Source organism: Tachyglossus aculeatus, chromosome 23, assembly GCF_015852505.1.
Source record: "Tachyglossus aculeatus isolate mTacAcu1 chromosome 23, mTacAcu1.pri, whole genome shotgun sequence".
Lineage (NCBI taxonomy): Eukaryota > Metazoa > Chordata > Mammalia > Monotremata > Tachyglossidae > Tachyglossus > Tachyglossus aculeatus.
In genome coordinates this window covers 3,383,755-3,403,471 of record NC_052088.1, presented here as the reverse complement: position 1 = coordinate 3,403,471, position 19,717 = coordinate 3,383,755, and the positions used below count along the sequence as shown (strand labels likewise).

At 43.5% G+C, this 19,717-nt stretch overlaps 1 protein-coding gene across 6 annotated transcripts in view; it reads left to right on the top strand.

The window, feature by feature from the left end:
• FUT8 (fucosyltransferase 8) overlaps positions 1–19,717 on the top strand; it is a 392,751-nt gene that overhangs the window by 318,524 nt on the left and 54,510 nt on the right. For all 6 annotated transcript variants that reach the window (XM_038765688.1, XM_038765691.1, XM_038765685.1 and 3 more), the window contains one exon: positions 13,217–13,454. In XM_038765688.1, coding sequence (XP_038621616.1) covers positions 13,217–13,454 — 238 coding nt within the window. The remainder of the gene's footprint in view (positions 1–13,216; positions 13,455–19,717) is intronic.

The following is a 19,717-nucleotide window of genomic DNA, read 5'->3' as shown; positions in this document are numbered from 1 at the left end:
GTAGACAGCTCCAGTATGAATCCTGAAAAGTAGCTGGCTAATGCTGCCAACAGAGACTGCAGTGGCTCTGAAGACAACCAACTGCCTACTGCATGGCTAGTGGAAAGAGCCCAGGCCTGACAGTCAGACCTTGGGCAAGTCACTTAACTTCTCTGAGCCTTACATGTCTGTAAAATGGGGATTCGATACCTGTTGTCCCTCCTGCTGACTGTAAACGCCTTCCCCCCCAACCCTTAGCATAGCTCTTGACACATAGTAAACATTTTAAAAAATGCCACTATTATTATTACCATTATGGCACTTGGGTACAGCATGACATTATGTTGGGGCCACTTCAAAAATGGGTCTTCAAACCTGGGCATGAACTTTGCAACATACAGGCCTCCCAGCTCCCTTGTTGCTTCCATTGTGGCTTCAGGAAGTGTTTTTGTGTGCCCAGTGTGGCCAAGACCCTGGCTCCTGCCTCAGCCTTCTCAGCTACACATAGGTTCATAGGTGAACCTCACCATCGGTGTCTTCTTCCAAATGACGGCCACCTCTCTGTACAGGGAGTGTAAATGAGAGTTGTCCTTTTGTTCAGAAGTGACAACAGTGAGATCTAATCTATGGGTGTTTGCCCTCGAGAGGGTATCTCTTAGCTAGCAGGGCATTGTTTAGGGCCTCTCGTAATTCAGGTGAGCATTGCTCAGATGGCAGTGATGAAGAGGAGAAAGCTGTATTCCTCCACCTTCAGGATAGCCACTAGAGTTGTTTTTTCAGTTGGGGTTATGATATATCTCGAACAATCTGGCTTCAGGCAACAAACTATCCATTTTGATGCACAAATAGTCAAAAGAAATCGAGAGCAGAATAAAAAGGGCCAGTATGGCTTCTGGCTGACAGAGTTAGGCCACCCCAGGTCAGCAAACTCCATATTAAGTTAAAGGTCTATAAAGCTGTTGTGGCATCCAGCCTTCCATCTGTCTGTGAGATGGCCAGCCCCCAGAGTGGTTTAAATCAACATCAAGTAGCAGGGCAGGATTACCAACATGAACAAAGTTATCTCACCAGTGCTCAGAGCATCACTGCATCTGAGGAGATTGGATGGCCACAAGATGTCCAAGTAGTTGGATAGGAACATACAAAAGCTAGAGAGCAGAATAAAGACATGGTCGAGCATATTAATAATAATAATAAGCACTCAATCAGTACTGCAGTCAGGTGGCAAGCACTGAACACAGTCGTTAAGTAGATACAAGATAATCAAGTCAGACATAGTCCCTTGTCTCACCCTCCTGGGGCTCACCATGTAAGCAGAGAGCTGGTATTGAATCCTCTTTTTATAGCAAAGGAAACAGGCACAGAGAAGTTAGATGCTTCACACAGCAGTCAGTGGCAGAGCTCGGATTAGAAGTTGGATCCTCTGACTCCCAGGGCTGGGTCCTTATCACTAGGACAAACTACCTCACCAGTGATTAGAGGACTGTTGGGGCAGATGAGCCAACCTGGCGATCAGTCAATTGCTATCCTCCCTATATCACAAGCCTTGGCATTGACCTTGGCATGAACCTCGACTTGTCTTGCTCATTCAATCCACATAGTCAGTGACCCCAAATTTTGTCAGTTCTACCTTCACAACATCATTAAAATCCACCCTTTTCCCTCCATCCAAACTGCTACCATGCTGATCCAAGCACCTACTTCCCACCCTGATTACTGCGTCAGCCTCCTCACTGACCTCTCTGCCTCCTGGCTCTCCCCTCTGCAGTCCATACTTCACTCTGCTGCCTGGATCCATTTTCTGAAACATCTTATCTCCCCACTCAAAACCTCCCAACAACCTCTGTCCAACCTCTGCATCAGCCAGAAACTCCTTACCATCCACTTGAAGGCATTCAGTCAACTCTCTATCTTACCTCGTTGATCTCCTACTAAAACCCAAAATGCATACTTCCCTCCTCTAACACAAACCAACTCTCTGTTTCTTGATCTCTTCTATCCCACTACTGGTCCCTTCCCCACATTCTCCGTTGAGCCTGGAACTCCCCCTTCCCCCCCCACCCTGGCTTTAATATCTGACAGTCCACCCCTCTTCTCACCTTCAAAATCCTCCTACAATCACATCTCCTCCAAGAGGCTTTCAGGGACTAAGCCCTCATTTAACCTATCCACTCTACCCTCTACTTTGACTGTTCACTTGGCTAAGTACCCCTAAGCAGTCTGTTACTTACCCCAGCCCCACAGCACTTATGTGCATATCCTCATACTCTACTATTTCCCCTAACTGTAATTTGTTTTAATGTAGACCATAAGGTCCTTGTGGGCAGGGGTTGTTTCAACCAACTCTATTGTATTCTTCCAAGCGCTCTGTGCACAGTAAGCACACAATGAATTCTAATGACTGAGTGATTAAATGATTGAATCAAGGTTATACAGCAAGAAGATGGCAGAGCTGGAAGTAGAACTCAAGTCTCCTAACTGTGAGTTCTGTGCTCTTTCTGCTAAGCCGTGCTTCTTCCATAGGAGGCTGTTGGTTTTATAAAAGGTCAGAGAGGTGATTCAGATCTGTTGAGGACAGTTCATGCAAGGGAAGGTTAGGAAGAATGCTGGGACTGTGGACCTAACTTTATCTACAGTTCTAGAAAAGCTTGAGGGGGATTAGAATTGAGAATTCAATAGTGAGGATGTCTCGAGAGATCTTAATCAGAACAGATGCCAGGAGAGGGGCATAATCCAGGCTGGCCCTGGTTGAGAGAAGTGATGTTGATGACTGAAGCAAGTAATTCACTTGTCACATAAGCCTAATGACAAATAGTGTGCTTGGTATTTATGAGGCATTTTCTGACACCATGTTCTCCTTGTGCAGGATGCTAAGTGAAAATGAGAGAACTGAATGTCCCTTCACCCAGATATTCCTTTTTAAAAGTGCATGATGACTGGAAATCACAGCCATTCGTAACTACAAGACTAGTTTCTTACTGTCCACGACAAATTGAAGGAAGGATTATTCTCATTCTTAATTAAAATGAAACCATCAAAGAATGGTTTGGAAGAGAAAAAGGTGTATGACTTAAAAGAGAAGATAAAAAGAATGAACAAAAAGGGGCAAAAGCAACAAGGACTAGAAAGAAAAAGGAAAATAGTGAAGACTGCAGAGAATAACAAAGGAGGGAGAGTATTATAATAATAATAAGCAATTTGTTACAAATATATTGTCTTCCCATTATTCAGTTGCATTTTCCTGCACATAGAAGTCTAGTCTTTTTATTTCCATTGTCAAAATTCAAAATTGTTCTTAGTTCTTTCTGCAACTTTTTCTAATGGTATCCATTAAGTGCTTACTATGTGTCAAGCACTCTTCTAGGTGCTGGGGTAGATACAGGTTTGCCAGGTTGGACACAGACCCTGTTCCACATGGGGCTCATAGTCTGAGTTGGAGGAGGAGGATTTAATCTCCATTTTACAAATGAGGCAACTGAATTGCAGTGATGTTAAGTGATTAGCCCCAGGTCACACACCAAGCAGCTGGCAGAGTCAGGATTAGAACACATGTCTTCTGACACTCAGCCCTGTGCTCTTTCCACTAGGCCATGCTGCTTCTCTGTGTTATAATGTTTGTTTTTTTTTTTCTCTCACACAGTTGAAAGCTACCAATATGTCATTACCCTTCTCTTGCCATTTGTACAGAGCAAATACTGCTCATACTGACCTTTTCTATTCAGCTCGAGTAAAAGCTCTTTTGTCTTGGTTACCCACTGGACAATTATTGCATAATACACTGCGGTTCAAGTCCACTGAATTCCAGTTGCATTAGGCAGTGCATCCGGTGAATAGCAGAACACCAACACTATAAAAGGTTCACAAACTTGAATATAGTACGAATATTGAGAAACATGGTCTCACTCCACAGAAGCCTCTTCATTACATCTCTTTGGTTTCTTATACTGAAAACATATTGCTACCCCAATCAGTTTTAGGCAGAAGCAAACAGTCAAGTTTGATATATTCTTCAAAATGTTTGGATTCCAAAACAGGACATATATGTTAACTTACAAATTGGTTCAGAAAATGATTCCTCTCCATCCAAACCCTGATGGTTCAATCTCTCATCCTATCCCGACTGGATTACTGCATCAGCCTCCTCTCTGATCTCCCATCCTCCTGTCTCTCCCCACTTCAGTCCTTACTTCATGCTGCTGCCCAGATCATCTATGTGCAGAAACGCTCTGGGCATGTTACTCCCCTCCTCAAAAATCTCCAGTGGCTACCAATCAACCTACGCATCAGGCAAAAACTCCTCACTCTCGGCTTCAAGACTCTCCATCACCTCGCCCCCTCCTACCTCACCTCCCTTCTTTCCTTCTCCAGCCCAGCCTGCACCCTCCGCTCCTCGGCCGCTAACCTCCTCACTGTGCCTCATTCTCGCCTGTCCTGCCGTCGACCCCCGGCCCACGTCCTCCCCTTGGCCTGGAATGCCCTCCCTCCGCACATCCGCCAAGCTAGCTCTCTTCCTCCCTTCAAAGCCCTACTGAGAGCTCACCTCCTCCAGGAGGCCTTCCCAGACTGAGCCTCCTCCTTCCTCTCCCCCTCCCCGCCTCCCCATCCCCCCGCCTTACCTCCTTCCCCTCCCCACAGCACCTGTATGTATGTATATATGTTTGTACATATTTATTACTCTATTTTACTTGTACATATTTATTCTATTTATTTTATTTTGTTAATATGTTTTGTTTTGTTGTCTGTCTCCCCCCTTCTAGTCTGTGAGCCCACTGTTGGGTAGGGACCATCTCTATATGTTGCCAACTTGTACTTCCCAAGCGCTTAGTACAGTGCTGTGCACACAGTAAGCACTCAATAAATATGATTGGATGAATGAATGAATGAATGAATGAAAGATTCTAGGTTTCCCCATCTTAGTCATGAAATAATATGGAGAAATCTGTGTTCCAGGTTTACCATTAACTTGTTTCCTTATCAGACTAATCCTCAATCAGTGGTATTTATTGAGTGCTTATTGAGTACAGTGCAGAGCACTGTACTTGGCACTTGGGAGAATACAGTACAACAGAGTTGGCAGACACGTTCTCTGCCCTCAGTAAGATAGACTTGCATGTACAAATGTTTAGGTTTCTCTACTTATTATATTTAGAATTTATTCAGAGTAATCAAATCATTTTAATTCGATTCTTGTTTCCAAAATCCACAAGTCAGCATCTTGTGATCATTGGGTAACTTTATAAGGGTCATTTGATGTTGGCTTTTCTTCTGTACAGAATATAGGTTTGCTTTCTTGACAGTCAAATCCAGAGTGGATTAGACCTGAATTATTCTTCTTGCTTAGAGGTTCCATCAGTTTTCATTCATTCTGGCTGACTCGAAACAGTCCTGATACTTGTTTGAAACAAAAATGGAGTTTCTTAAATATTTTCTCCTCAAAGAGGAGTGGGGCCAATGAAAAAGGAGTGAAGTGGCCTCTTCCGCTCAAGTCCTCAAATATAATTGGTTTGGTTGCTACTGTAATGTGATCCTCTTTTGTATTGCTCAGATTGCTACAAAACCTAATCTTGATTTTGAGGCAGTGGGGTAACACCCACTGGAAATATGACAGGGAGGTGAAAGAGAATCAAGTGGTTAAATAGTCCTATTCGCCCTTCCTGGGTTAAGGTGAGCAAGGTCTTGGAGAGATGCAATAACCACTCCTGGAATCCTTCTGACCACTATTACATTGAAACAAGGGAGATCATTCCCCACATGCCCACACTGTGCTGTCCTCAAAAAGGTAAAAGTTCAGAGTGCAGGGTGAAGAAGCGACCACAAGTAGCCTTTCCATTCATTCATTCATTCATTCATTCATTCATTCATATTGAGTGCTTACTGTGAGCACTGTACTAAGCGCTTGGAAGGTACAATACAGCAATAAAGAGATGACTCTTTAACAAAACTTTGACATAGATGCTCATCGCCCTTTCCAGTTGTTCCAGACATTTAACTCCCTCCTCAGGCCCCCTGTCCCCCTGCCTCCCCAGTGCCTTGCCCCCAGTGACCTGGCCACCTTTTTTTATTAAGAAAATTGATACTATCAGGCGTGCTCTCCCTAAAATCTCCCCTGCCCCACCTCAGTCCCCCCCCCCCCACCCATCCCCTCTTCAACTCTCCCAACTTTCCCAGAAGTATCTGTAGAGGAGATCTCCTGCCTCCTCTCAAAATCCACACCCTCTACCTGCACATCTGACCTCAGTCCTTTGCACCTTATCTAAACATGTACCCCTCCTTTATTCCCTCCCTGACCTCCACCTTCAACTGTTTGCTCTCCAATGGCTTCTTCCCCATTGGTTTCAAACATGCTCACATCTCCCCTATCCTAAAAATAAACCTTCCCTTGACCCCATGGCTCCCTCCAGTTATCACCCCATCTCCCACCTGCCATTCCTCTCCAAACTTCTTGAGTGAGTTGTCTACACCCACTGTCTCCACTTCCTCTCTTCCAATCATCTCTTTGACCTTCTCCAATCTGTCCCCTTCACTCCATTGAAACTGCCCTCTCAAAGGTCACAAATGATCTTCTTGCCAAATCCTTGACCTCTCAGCTGCCTTCAACACTGTGGACCACACCCTTCTCCTGGAAACAATATCCAGCCTAGACTTCACTAACAACATCCTCTCCTGGTTCTCCTACTAGCTCTGTGGCTTATCAGTCTCTTTTGTGCGCTCCTCCTCTGCATTCCACCCCCTCTTTTCCTACCTACCATACTGTCGCCCTGACTTGCTCCCTTTGCTCTTTCCCCCTGCTAGCCTCACAGCACTTATGTACGTATCAGTAATTTTATTTATTTGTATTGATATCTGTGTCCCCCTCTGGACAGTAAGTTTGTCGTGGGCAGGGAATATGCCTGTTATATTTCGTTGTATTGCACTCTCCCATCTTTTAGTACAGTGCTCTGCACACAGTAAGTTCTCAATCAATACAATTGATTAATTGATTGATTAATAGGCATAAAGTACTCTATCTGAATGCTGCAAAGCCTCAAATCCACCTGGTGCTGCTATATGCCCTACATGGCAGGAGGGCATCCTGGGGAGAAGAGGCCTTGTGGGTCTGGGAGTGGAGCAAGGGAGCACCATCAGAGCCTCAGGCCTCATGGTGAGCGAGAATCTTTAAAAGTCTCTTGGATTGTCTGCACTCGAACCTTTACTGAAATTGTGAATACACCTCCAGATGGGTGTCTTGCTTTTTTAAAGAGTAATGAATAAGATATAATGCTATTCCTCTTTAGCAGCTCTAAACTTCCCCTTCCAAAAATGCTGCACACTTTTATTGACTTGAGTGCTGGTTTTTAATTCACAAAAGTCAGATTACATTTTGTACGTCTTATCTCATTCCCATTGAGTTTCCGCACTTGTGCTTTCTAGCGAAGCCAATGTCTGGAAACTTTGTTAAAGCACATTCCTTACCGCTTCTTTTGTGCCAGCCTCTTCACTTGGTAGAAGTACATTTTCTCAAGGCTAGGTTGGGGGTCCGATAGCATTTCAGTTCTGCTCTGTAAACATTCTTGTTTAATATATTGAGATAATTATTTCCTGCTTTAAAGTTTTGAAGTGTAAAAGCTTTTTAACCTTTTTGGCAGTGGTCATTAACTTCCACTCCCCCTTCCCCCCACAAATTAATTACTATCTGACAGTCCATTACTCTTTTATTTCCTTCATTAATTTACTGTGATCTTTGCTATATGATTTCAGAGCACATGAAATCAGATTGTTTTCCACACAGTGCAATGACTTGACTGATCTATTAAGTAACTCCGCTCTTCACCACCATCCCAAAGTGTGAATGTCAATCATTTGTAAGCACCAGGAGTCTAGAGAATTGGGGGTTATGGAAGAGTGAACATGAAATGCTATTTAAACTCTGCTTTTCCACCCCCCTCTCCTTCCCAGAAGTTGAAGGAGGGCTTCAGTATGAGGTGACTTGTTCCAGGTAACTTCATGGGTGCCAGAATTCAGGTCACCTGCTTCTCATACATCGGGTCTAAGACTTGCCTGCCAGTTCTAACCTGGGAACTGCTCTTGGGGCTGCTCAGAAAAAAAGAACTTGACCCTCTCCCCACCTCACCCCCAACAATAGCAGGGAGGGGGAGGGGATTCAGCATGGTCTAGCTCGTCATAATTGTGGTACTTAAGTGCTTACTACCTGCCAAGCATTATATGAAACACTAGGGTAGGTACAAGGTAGGTTGAACACAGCCCCCTGTTCCTCATGGGTTTCAGAGTCTAAGGGGGCACGAGAACAGGTATTTAATACTCATTTTACAGAGGAGACTTAAATTTTGACAGTTTAAGTGACTTTCCCAAGGTCATACAGCAGACGGATGGCGGAGCCACGATTAGAACCCAGATATCAGGCTGGTTTACTTGGTGAAGGTAGAGTTGCCCTGACCTCTCCATCTCAAGTACCTCCCTCCGATTCAAGCATTGTCATGCCCAACTTGACTATTGCATCAGGCTCCTCACTGGTCCCATCTCCAGCCTCTCCCTTCTCCAGTCCATACGTTACTGTGCTGTCCAGATCATTTTTGTAAGAATCATTTTTAACACATCTACCCCACACCTCAAAATCCCCCAATGGGTGCCCATTCCTCTTTGCATCTAAATCCTTAGATGATATGGAAGGGTTGAAGTAGCAGTTGGGGATGGGTGTTACGGGGTGGAAGATGAGAGATAAATCAGAGAAGACCTCCTGGAGGAGATGTGATATCAGAATGGGCTTGAAGATGAGGAGACCAGTGGTCCTTTGGATGTAAGAAGTTCCAGGCTGAATGGAGAGTGGACCCAGCCAGTAAATTGGTTTGAGAGGAGTAAATTGTGCAAGCTTGGGTGTAATGGGAAAGGAGCAAGGTAATTTGTGGAAGAGGGATAATTGCGTGGCTGTAAAACCACACACCCTTGCCTTGGCTTAAGATTCCCCATCCCATAGTTATCTATGTCCCCAGTAACTGCACTACCAGCAAATCGTAAGAACTTTTTTATTTCATATGGTATTTTGTTAAGCACGTACTGTGTGCCAGGCACTGCACTTGGGTAGATACAAGCAAATCAAGTTGGACACAGTCCATGTCCCAAAAGGGGTTCACAGTCTTAATCTCCATTTTACAGATGAGGTAACTAAGGTCCAGAGAAGTGTAGTAACTTGCCCAAGGTCAAACAGTATAGACAAATGCTGAGATAGAGCAGGGGCCTAGATGTCAGAAGGACCTGGGTTCTAATGCCAGCTCCACCACTATCTGCTGCGTGACCTCAGGCAAGTCATTTCACTTCTCTGTGCCTCAGTTACCTCATCGGTAAAATGGAGATTAAGATTGTGAGCCCCATTTGGGGCAAGGACTGTGTTCAACATGATTAGCTTGTGCCTACCACAGTGCTTAGTAGAGTGCCTGGCACACAGTAAGCCCTTAAGTACCATTAAAAAAGGGTAACAAAGCCAGGATCACAACCCAGATGCGACTTTGTGGTTGAAAAAACCTCCACTAATTACAAAGTGAAAGATGGTTTTAAAATCATCCTGAAACACAATGATTAGTTACAGAAAAATTACATATGAAAGTGAAGCATCACTAGATCTGAAGTGTCAACATTTCATTTTGAGTATGGAAGTGGGCAGAGGGGCAGGAGTTTTGGGAGTGGGGAGGGTGCTGGGGGCTGGGTGGGCACAACATTCAGAGAGCTACTAGGCCAGAAGTTGACCATTTTGGGTGTTTTGAACCCTAGTCTTACATAGCTGGTGGGGGGAGGGGTATGCACCCACTGTACTGCCCAGAGAGTTGAGACCTGGGCAGCAGTTGCCATGGCCCTTGGATGCCCACCTTCTCGCTCTCAACAGAGGTCAAGCGAGGTGTCCTGATCTTGAGTCCCTCATACTTTTTAGGATTCATTTCCACTTATTTGAAAAAGAAACAATTTGGCTGTAAATAATGTTTGTGCTTGGTATTTATAGCATCGTGCCATCTGCAAGTGTGAGGTGCACTTAGCACCTGTGCTCAGCATATAATGGAATAGCAAAAGCTTGGCCATTCTTTGACAAAACATGCATGCCTTGAACCAAAACATGCTGGACAGACTCAGTTTTGTGGCTCTGTCACCCTCCGTGATCTCCTTGGTGTAATAGAAGGATCCAGGTCTGGAAGTTGGGAAGCTGGGTTCCAATCCCTTCTCTGCCTGCTGTGTGACCTTGGGCAAGTTCTTTAAATTCAGAGTCACAGGTTCCTCATCCGTAAAATGGGGATTCAATACCTGTTTTCCCTCTATCCTTCCCTTAGTTTCTTCATGTGTAAAGTCAGGATTCAATACATGTCTTCCCCTCCCCTGCTTAGACCATGAACCTCATGTGGGACTATGGTTGCATCTCACCCGATTGAATTGTATCTACCCCAGTGCTTAGACAGTGCTTGGCACATAGTAAGTTCTTAAATACAATTATTGTCATATTTATATAACTGTGTCTAATCATATAATATATTATAATTATATGATTATTATAGTCATTTCTAACCTGAGCTTAAGGGGTGATATATATAGAACACACAAGTGTGCAGACACACACACCAACCCCCCCCCCCCCCCACACACACACACACATTTCCAGCCAAGATCTATTGTATTCTCCAGACTTCTGATGCAATTATGGAAGTAAATCGGGCTGTGGTTCTGGGCATCTTGTGCATTTCAGTGGCTATTACCATTCCAGGCAGACTCTTATTTTCTTTTCTCTTATCACAGCTCCTTGCCTTGGAGCTTTCTGCTGATTACCTTAGACTAGTAGACCTTTCTCATTTCAGAACCAAGCACAAAGGGAATTTTTTTATCCAATTTCAGATAATGTTGCCTGTAACACCATAGTTCATATATTGAATGAAAGTTTCTTTCAGCTCCCTTGAGATACATTTAGAGTCTTGAATTAAACCTTATTTCATCTAATAGCCCATTCCCTTCTTCCTTTCTGTCCCAGATACTCTGAGCCCTCATGACAAAAGTACTATAATTAAACATTTTTTAGAAGACTCACTGTGAATGTTTATGTGGTAGTTTTTTTATGTACAAAAGAAGTGCTTTAGTTACTGACTTTTGGATTAAATAGCATTTATTCAGTTTAATAATGAAAATTTCAATATTTTCCCTATGGTTTTTCCATATTTTATCAAATTTGAGAACTGTTTCTTTTTTGCATACAAAATAGTTTGAATTTCTTGTGATTCTTGTGAAATGTATTATCTGTTCATGTCCTTTAATACTTTGTTGTATTGTACTCTCCCAAGTGTTTAGTACAATGCTGTGCAACCAGTATGCATGCAATAAATACCATTGATTGATTTATTAGTATTATTATTGTATTTGTTAAGCACTTGCTATGTGCCAAGCACTGTTCTAAGTGCTGGGGTAGATGCAGGTTTTCCACGTTAGGCACAGTCCCCGTCTCACAAGGGGCTCACAGTCTAAGAAGAAGGGAAAACAGGTATTTAAACCCCATTTTACAAATGGGGAAACTGAGGCCCAGAGAAGTGATCATAACACCATGCTCCTTCTCTGTTGACAACCTTAGAAAAGCAGCATGGCTTAGTGGATAGAGCACGGGCCGAGGAACCGGCTCCACCATGTGTCTGCTGTGTGACCTTAGGCAAGTCACCTAACTTCTCTATGCCTCAGTTACCTCATCAGTAAAAAATGGAGATTGAGTGTGAGCCCAGTATGGGACAGGGACTGGGACTGGGATGGGACTGGCTCCAATCTGGTTAACATAGTAAGTGCATAACAAGTACCATAGTTATTATGATTATTATTATTATTGAGAAGCAGCGTCGCTCAGTGGAAAGAGCATGGGCTTTGGAATCAGAGATCATGGGTTCAAATCCCGGCTCTGCCGCTTATCAGCTGTGTGACTTTGGGCAAGTCACTTCTCTGTGCCGCAATTCCCTCATCTGTACAATGGGTATTAGGACTATAAGCCCCCTGTGGGACAAGCTGATCACCTTGTAACCTCCCCAGCACTTAGAACAGTGCTTTGCACATAGTAAGCGCTTAATAAATGTCATTATTATTATTATCATTATATGTTAGTGTTCTTTACCCATTGGCTCCTTCCCCTCTGCCCTCAAATAAGCCTATTGCCTCTGTTATCTGAAAAAAATCGTTCTCTGGGATCTCTTTGCCCAATCCAGCTATTACTATTGCCCTCTCTCTTTCTTCCCATTCCTGCCCAAACTCATCTTTCAGGTTGAACAGACCTCTACTTGCTGTCCTCTAACTCCCCTCTTGACCCTCATCCATCTGGTTTCTGCCCCCTTCACTCCACTGAGATCACCCGGCCCAAGATCACCAGTCACCACCTTCTTGCCAAATCAAATGGACTTTGTTCTGGCCCATCTTCCATGTCCTTTCAGCTTCCTCTGACATGGTAAACCACGCCCTTGGTTTTTCTGACAGTTCTCTCCTGGCTCTCCTATTACTTCTTTGGCCAACTCTTCTCAGCCTCTTTTGCTGGCTCTTCCTCTGCCTCCTACCCCTTGTGTAAAGGTGTTCCTCAAGGCTTCTGTTCTGGGTAACCTTCTCTTCTCAGAGTACCCCACTCCCTTCCCTGGGAAGCTCATCCACGCTCACTGTTTAAACTACCACTTTTATGTAGACGAATCCATAATCTTCCTTGCTAGCCCCTGTCTCTCTCCTTCTCTGCATTCTACTGTTTCCTCCTTCCTTCAGGACATCTCCCCTGGATATCTTGCCAGCAGATTAAACTCAGTATATCTAAAATTGTGCTTCTCACCGTCCCTCCTTCATCCTCTTCTCAAGCTCACTTTTCCATTATGGTTCACCACCTCAGAATCCTCCGTGTCTCCTTAGTCTGCAATCTTGGCATTATTGTTGCATCCTCATTCATCCTTCTCATCAAATTTGTTGTTAAATATTGTCAGATTTTCTGTTAGAACATTTCCAGAGTCCACCCCTTCCTCTTCATCCAAAGGGTCACCATGATGGAACAGATACACGTCATATCCCAGCTTAACTGCACCACTAACCACTTTGCCATACTCCCTGACTTCAGTCTTTTCCTTCCCAAGTCCGTGCTTCACTCTGATGCCAGGTTCATCTATAGCTTGCCCATGATTAGCAACACTTCCATTTTTTAACTCAGAAATATGTGTCTGCTCTCAGTGGACTCCAGCTTTTTGTTTTCTTTTCTTCCCACCTCTAGAACCCCAAGGATTGCTCTAAAGCCAAGAAACTGGTGTGTAATATCAACAAAGGCTGTGGTTATGGCTGTCAACTTCATCATGTCGTCTACTGCTTCATGATTGCGTATGGTACCCAACGAACTCTCATTTTGGAGTCTCAGAACTGGCGTTATGCTACTGGTGGATGGGAAACTGTGTTTAAGCCTGTGAGCGATACATGCACAGATAGAACAGGCACCAGCACTGGGCATTGGTCAGGTAAGAATCGAAACATCAAAATTCAGTGGAATGCTTTCTCTTGGGTTAGTAGTTTGTGGAGCATTGAATATCTATGCCATTAAGTATTGAAAGATAAAATGATCAGGGACTCCTCTGTTCTGCTTTGTGGAGCACATTTTATCTGGGACACTAAAATGATAGGTGACTCCTAGATAAAATATTTTAGGAAACAGCATTGCACTTCTTGAAAAGTCTGTCATGATCCATTGAATTTCTGTCATCCACATCATTTTTATTTTTCAATCTGGGTGACCAGTATCTTCCATGGGAAATGGATTTAGAGAAGCAGCGTGGCTCAGTGGAAAGAGCACGGGCTTTGGAGTCAGATGTCATGGGTTCAAATCCAGGCACTGCCATTTGTCAGCTGTGCGACTTTGGGCAAGTCACTTAACTTCTCTGGGCCTCAGTTACCTCATCTGTAAATTGGGGATTAAGATAGTGAGCCCCCAGTGGGACAACCTGGTCATCTTGTAACCTCCCCAGCACTTAGAACAGTGCTTTGCACATAGTAAGTGCTTAATAAATGCAATTATTATTATTATTTATTTCAGCCTTTTACAAAATGCAAAGCAATTCCAGTTGATGCAGTTCCCTCACCTTGAGAATTAGTAGCAACACTATGTAAATATAATTCTCAGGCCCTGTCAGGTACCTATAAGTCCAGTGGGGCTACAGCGGGGTGAAGAAGGCACAGATCCTGGGCATCAGGAGATGCAGCTGAAGTCTCACCCAGCTCTGCTTCTGTCCCACCGAGAAGGTCTTTGCCTCTCTCTGCCTCATCTGAAAAATTGTGTTTCTAACTTCTGCTTCCTCCAAAAGGATTGTGAAAATGAATCTGATGGTAGGCTCCCCCAGATTTGGATGATAAGTAAATACAAGGTAGAGTCCCAAAATGTGCCTGCTGCTAATTTTGTCCTGTCCACAGTGCACTTGCCTCTCATTTTCATTTCCTCTCTAACCCTTGCTTATTTGATAGTTTCAAATGTAAAATAACTGATCTATAACTAAGGCATAGGCAATTGGAAGTGGCATGAATTTGCAGCACAATCCATAGGAGAGCCCTAAGGAAGTACGATACAGTTGGTAGTTTACAGTCTAGTAGGGGAGACAGACAATGAAATAAAAGATATGTACATAAGTCTTGTGGGACTGGAGTGGGATGAATGTCAAAGTGCTTAAGGGTGATGTGGGACTGGTGTGAGGAGAGAATCTAACTGCTTTTAGGGGCGTCAGTTTCCTCACTTTTTCCCACACAATCCCTATGAAATGCCAAGAGTCAGGTGTTTTTATCTCCATTTTGCAGATAAGGAGATTGAGGCACAGAGAGGTTAAGGGAATTTGCCTGAGGTTACCAAGGGCAGGCTAGTGATGAGGTTGAGGTTCAATTGAACTCAGGTCTCCAGACTCCCAGACCCTTGCTCTTGCTACTAGATATTCCTTTTTTCATTTTCAATAGATTCAATAGATTTCAATATATTATAATAATGATGGCATTTATTAAGTGCTTTCTATGTACAAAGCACTGTTCTATCTTCTGTTTCTGATAGTGCAATTTCTGAAACTTTCCTCCGTAATCCTATTAAAAAAACAAATTAAAAAAACAACCACCAAAAAACCTTGAAACAGAGCTATGGTTTAAAGGTTTCCTTTAAAATCTGCATGAAGCAGAATAGATATTTCATCATCCACAAAAGCCAATCTCTCATTAGGTTCAGGCATTCCAGTCTTCTGAGCACTTACATTCCTTGCCCAGTGTTTTAAAGACAAATTTCATCAGAATGAATTACACCCAATGGCATGAATTGCGGTTTATATTAAATTTGCTTTTCCCCATTACGGCAGGTACTGTTTAAAATAACGTATTCATCTTCAAGGTAATGAATTGAACCGTCTCTGTTGGACACCTTTAAGTAATTTAAATTAGCACTTATTTTAGAAATCGTTTTAGAGCCTATCATTACGGAAACAATCTGGATAGTAACCTATTATCAAAAGAATTAAAAGAGGTTTACCTTTGAATTACCCTTAAAAAAAATTAAAACACTATTTTCACAGCCTCTTTCTGTTTATGTACATGATCTATGTATATTTCAGGGAAGCTAATTAGCATGTTTTTGAGATTAAGGGGAGTAGAGTTCTAGTAAATCGTTTGACATTAATCCTTCAGTTTGTGTAAAATTAAGTACGTACGTTATTGTTCTGGCAAGGGCAGAGGATCTTGGGATATTTCCTGGTGTGTTACTGGCCATGAATTTAATAGTTTCTAAATACTAGGCATGATATGTCTGCAGGTGGAATTCAGTGATTCCAACTCAAATCTGTCACTAAAACCAGAATTTATGTATAGGGATTCCCACTCTAACAGTCTTCATTTAGTGTTTGTTCTTGATATCATTGTTGAATTTTAATGCCAGCCTATTTTAGAATGTGCTTTCTTTGACAACACTTATTTTTGCAGTGCAAGCAAAATTTTGCTTGGCTGAAACACCTCCTTCTGTTCACATACTGTTTTCTTCCCCACCTTCTCAATCTTTGAAACACTTAAATGGACTTATTAAGGGGAGCATAAAACCATTTCAACTACTATTTTTTTCTGTTTGGCATCAATGTTAAACACAAGGAAACTTTTGTAGACTATATAGTGAACATTAAATCCAATTATTATCAATCATATTGGTAAAATGTACATAGCTATATGATCATTTAATTGTACTGTGTTCCTTTATCACCTTTTTAAATATAATTACAGGCATAACCCACAGTGCAGCTAACATATGTCCCCCCAAAACATGGATGTCTTATGAACAGTTGTATCCTCGGGTTAATTTTCTCATTTCCACATGTTACAAATTTGGATTAGTTTCAGAACCTTTAAAAATAATGTGAAATTCCTTTTCAAGCATTATTTGGTAACATTAAACGTCACTAAACTATTATGCATTCTCTGTTAAAGTAATTCAGAGCATATCATCACAACATTAACTACAGAGTTGTAATAAGGCTATTAGGTTTTGCAGGAGGCTGTGGAAGGAGAGCTTGTTCTGCGGACTGTGAAGGTGATTTCTCAATTTTATAGTAGTGAAGAATGTGTCCTATTTAGGGTGAACTGCAGCCTTCTTTTTTTCTGCATGAAACACCTTGTGTTCTTCTGAGCATCTCTGCACATCTTTGAACTTCTCTCGCTAGTAGGATCCTCTTCAGTAATTTTTTAAAGCTCATCCACATTCTGGAAAATTGATGCAAGACTTTTTGATGCAAAAAGTCCGATGTGGCAGAGAATCGAAGACGATTCTTGTCCTAGTGGCAACTCTGACAGTCTCCACATTCACCAGCAGGGAGCAGGTGCTTTCCCAGCATCATTCAAAAGCCACCCAGAATCAGGGTGAGGGAGGAGGGGCAGAGATTCTAGGTGGAATCGGCCTCTTCCTTCTCAACACAATTCAGTGCTGCTTTCGGAAACAGCGGCGAAGAGGTTACCTTTGGGGAGGCATGCTGGAGCAGGCAGTGGAGTAACTAGACAAGCACTTAGTACACTGCTAAGCACTTAGTATAGTGCTCTGCACACAGAAAGCACTCAATAAATACGACTGAATGAATGAATGAATGACAAAAATCTCCAGTGGCTACCAATCAATCTGCGCATCAGGCAGAAACTCCTCACCCTGGGCTTCAAGGCTCTCCATCACCTCGCCCCCTCCTACCTCACCTCCCTTCTCTCCTTCTACAGCCCACCCCACACCTTCCGCTCCTCTGCCACGAATCTCCTCACCGTACCTCGTTCTCGCCTGTCCCGCCATCGACCCCCGTCCCACGTCATCCCCCGGGCCTGGAATGCCCTCCCTCTGCCCATCCTCCAAGCTAGCTCTCTTCCTCCCTTCAAGGCCCTACTGAGAGCTCACCTCCTCCAGGAGGCCTTCCCAGACTGAGCCCCTTCCTTCCTCTCCCGCTTGTCCCCCTCTCCATTCCCCCCATTTTACCTCCTTCCCTTCCCCACAGCACCTGTATATGTGTATATATGTTTGTACATATTTATTACTCTATTTATTTATTTATTTATTTTACTTGTACATATCTATTCTATTTATTTTATTTTGTTAGTATGTTTGGTTTTGTTCTCTGTCTCCCCCTTTTAGACTGTGAGCCCACTGTTGGGTAGGGACTGTCTCTATATGTTGTCAACTTGTACTTCCCAAGCGCTTAGTACAGTGCTCTGCACACAGTAAGCGCTCAATAAATACGATTGATGATGATGATGATGATGATGACAAGGGTTTTGACAGAAGCATGGCCAGGCTCTAGGCCCCACCCCCACTGACAGCAGGAAGGGTGCAAGAAATGTTGCCTTCCTGATGGCTGGAAGTCTGGATCGGTGGTCCCTCCTCCCCATCCCATCCTGATTTGATGTGAAAAGAGTAGAGGCCGGGCTACGGGTCATTGAATGGAAAGCTGGGAGGCCACAGCAGTGGCTATCGCAGTGGCCAGTATGGTTAAAATATACAGTATGTCATGACACTGTTCAGCTGGAGAAGAGCCCTGAGGGATTTTGAAACACAGGGAGATGAGCAGAGGTGGCCAAGGGAGGGGTTGGAAGGGGAGGGAGTTCACATCCCCTTTCTAGAATGTGAGCCCGTTGTTGGGTAGGAACCGTCTCTATATGTTGCCAGCTTGTACTTCCCAAGTGCTTAGTACAATGCTCTGCACACAGTTAGTGCTCAATAAATACGATTGAATGAATGAATGAATAGAATGTCAGGAACAGGGATTGCCTATCCTGGGCTACCTCAGAAAACAGTGTTGTGCAGAAGGCTGCATGTCAGAATCGGGTCATCTGTGAGTATAGGGGTATGTATATTCTGAGCCCGTGAGCCCCATATGGGACTGGGACTGTATCGACCTAATTATTTTGTATCTACCCCAGTGCTTTGTATAGTGCTTGGCACCTAAATGCTCAATAAATGCTGCTATTATTATTATTGTTACTGTTACCTCTGATAGTGAAATTCACCAATGGTTGCATGTGTGACTGTGTTCATGCTTAGAACAGTGCCAGTGCTTAGAACAGTGCTTGGCACATGGTAAGTGCTTAACAAATACCATCATTATTATTATGATTATAACTGAGGATCTCCCATTAGTCTTATTAAAGACAGTAACTTGTTATGTGGCACGTTTCTTGTTTACACTGTTTAGCACTGTTTTTGTTGATTGAGAGCCTTAAAGCCAGTGGTAAGGCGTTTCTGCTGGGAGTGAGGAAGAAAGAGCTGCGGTTGGAAGCATTTGAGAAATTGAGAAACATATTTAAAATGGTATTTTAGGGAAATGATCTGTGCAGCTGAGTGAACTATGTACTGGAGAAGGGGGAAGTTGGAGGCAGGGAGGTCTCCAAGGGAGCTGATGCAGCAGTCGGCCCGAGATGTGACAAGGGCCTAGACTGTCTCTTTTTCCTCTGCTCCTTTCCCCTCTTCCCTGAAGTTGCCTTAGGTTCTAACCTCATCTGCTGCAAGTTTTTTGGATACCTGGGTGTATCTGTGCTCTTTCTCTCCCTCGGGGGCAGGAACCTTGCTCTTTTAGAGTCTTAACCACTGGACCCCTAAACTGTCCAGGGATCTTAGCGTACTTGGATCACATCTCCAATCTCTCCCTCCACATTGTGTCCTTCCAGGGTCAGAGCTCAAACAATCCATCAATCGATGATATTTATTTAGTGCTTACTGTGTACAGAGAACTGTACTAAGCACTTGGAAGAGTGCAGTGTATCACACCCATTTCCGGCCCACAGAGAGCTTAAAGTTAGAGCTTACATCTAAAGCTACATTCTAAAGCTGAGAGTCTCCTTCCCCACAGCTACTTGGCTCCCTCTTTGTCCTTCCCAAGTCTTCTCTCTGATTGGCTTGGTTCCAAATCAGTGCCGTACAAAGCATTAGTAGCTGCTCATTTGAACTTTCCTCACTGAGGGGCACTTAGGAGTCCATAATAATAACATAGTATTTTTCAAGTGCTTACTATGTGCCAGGCACTGTATTAAGTGCTGGGGTAGATACAAGCAGATCGGGTTGGACACAGTCCCTGTCCCAAGTGGGGCTCACAGTCTCAATCCCCATTTTCCAGATGAGGGAACTGAGGCACAGAGGGGTAAAGTGACTTGCCCAGGGTCACACAGCAGACAAGTGGCAGAGCCGGGACTAGAACCCATGACCTTCTGACTCCCAGGCCCGTGCTGCTTCTCTCTCCGGGGTTCTTCT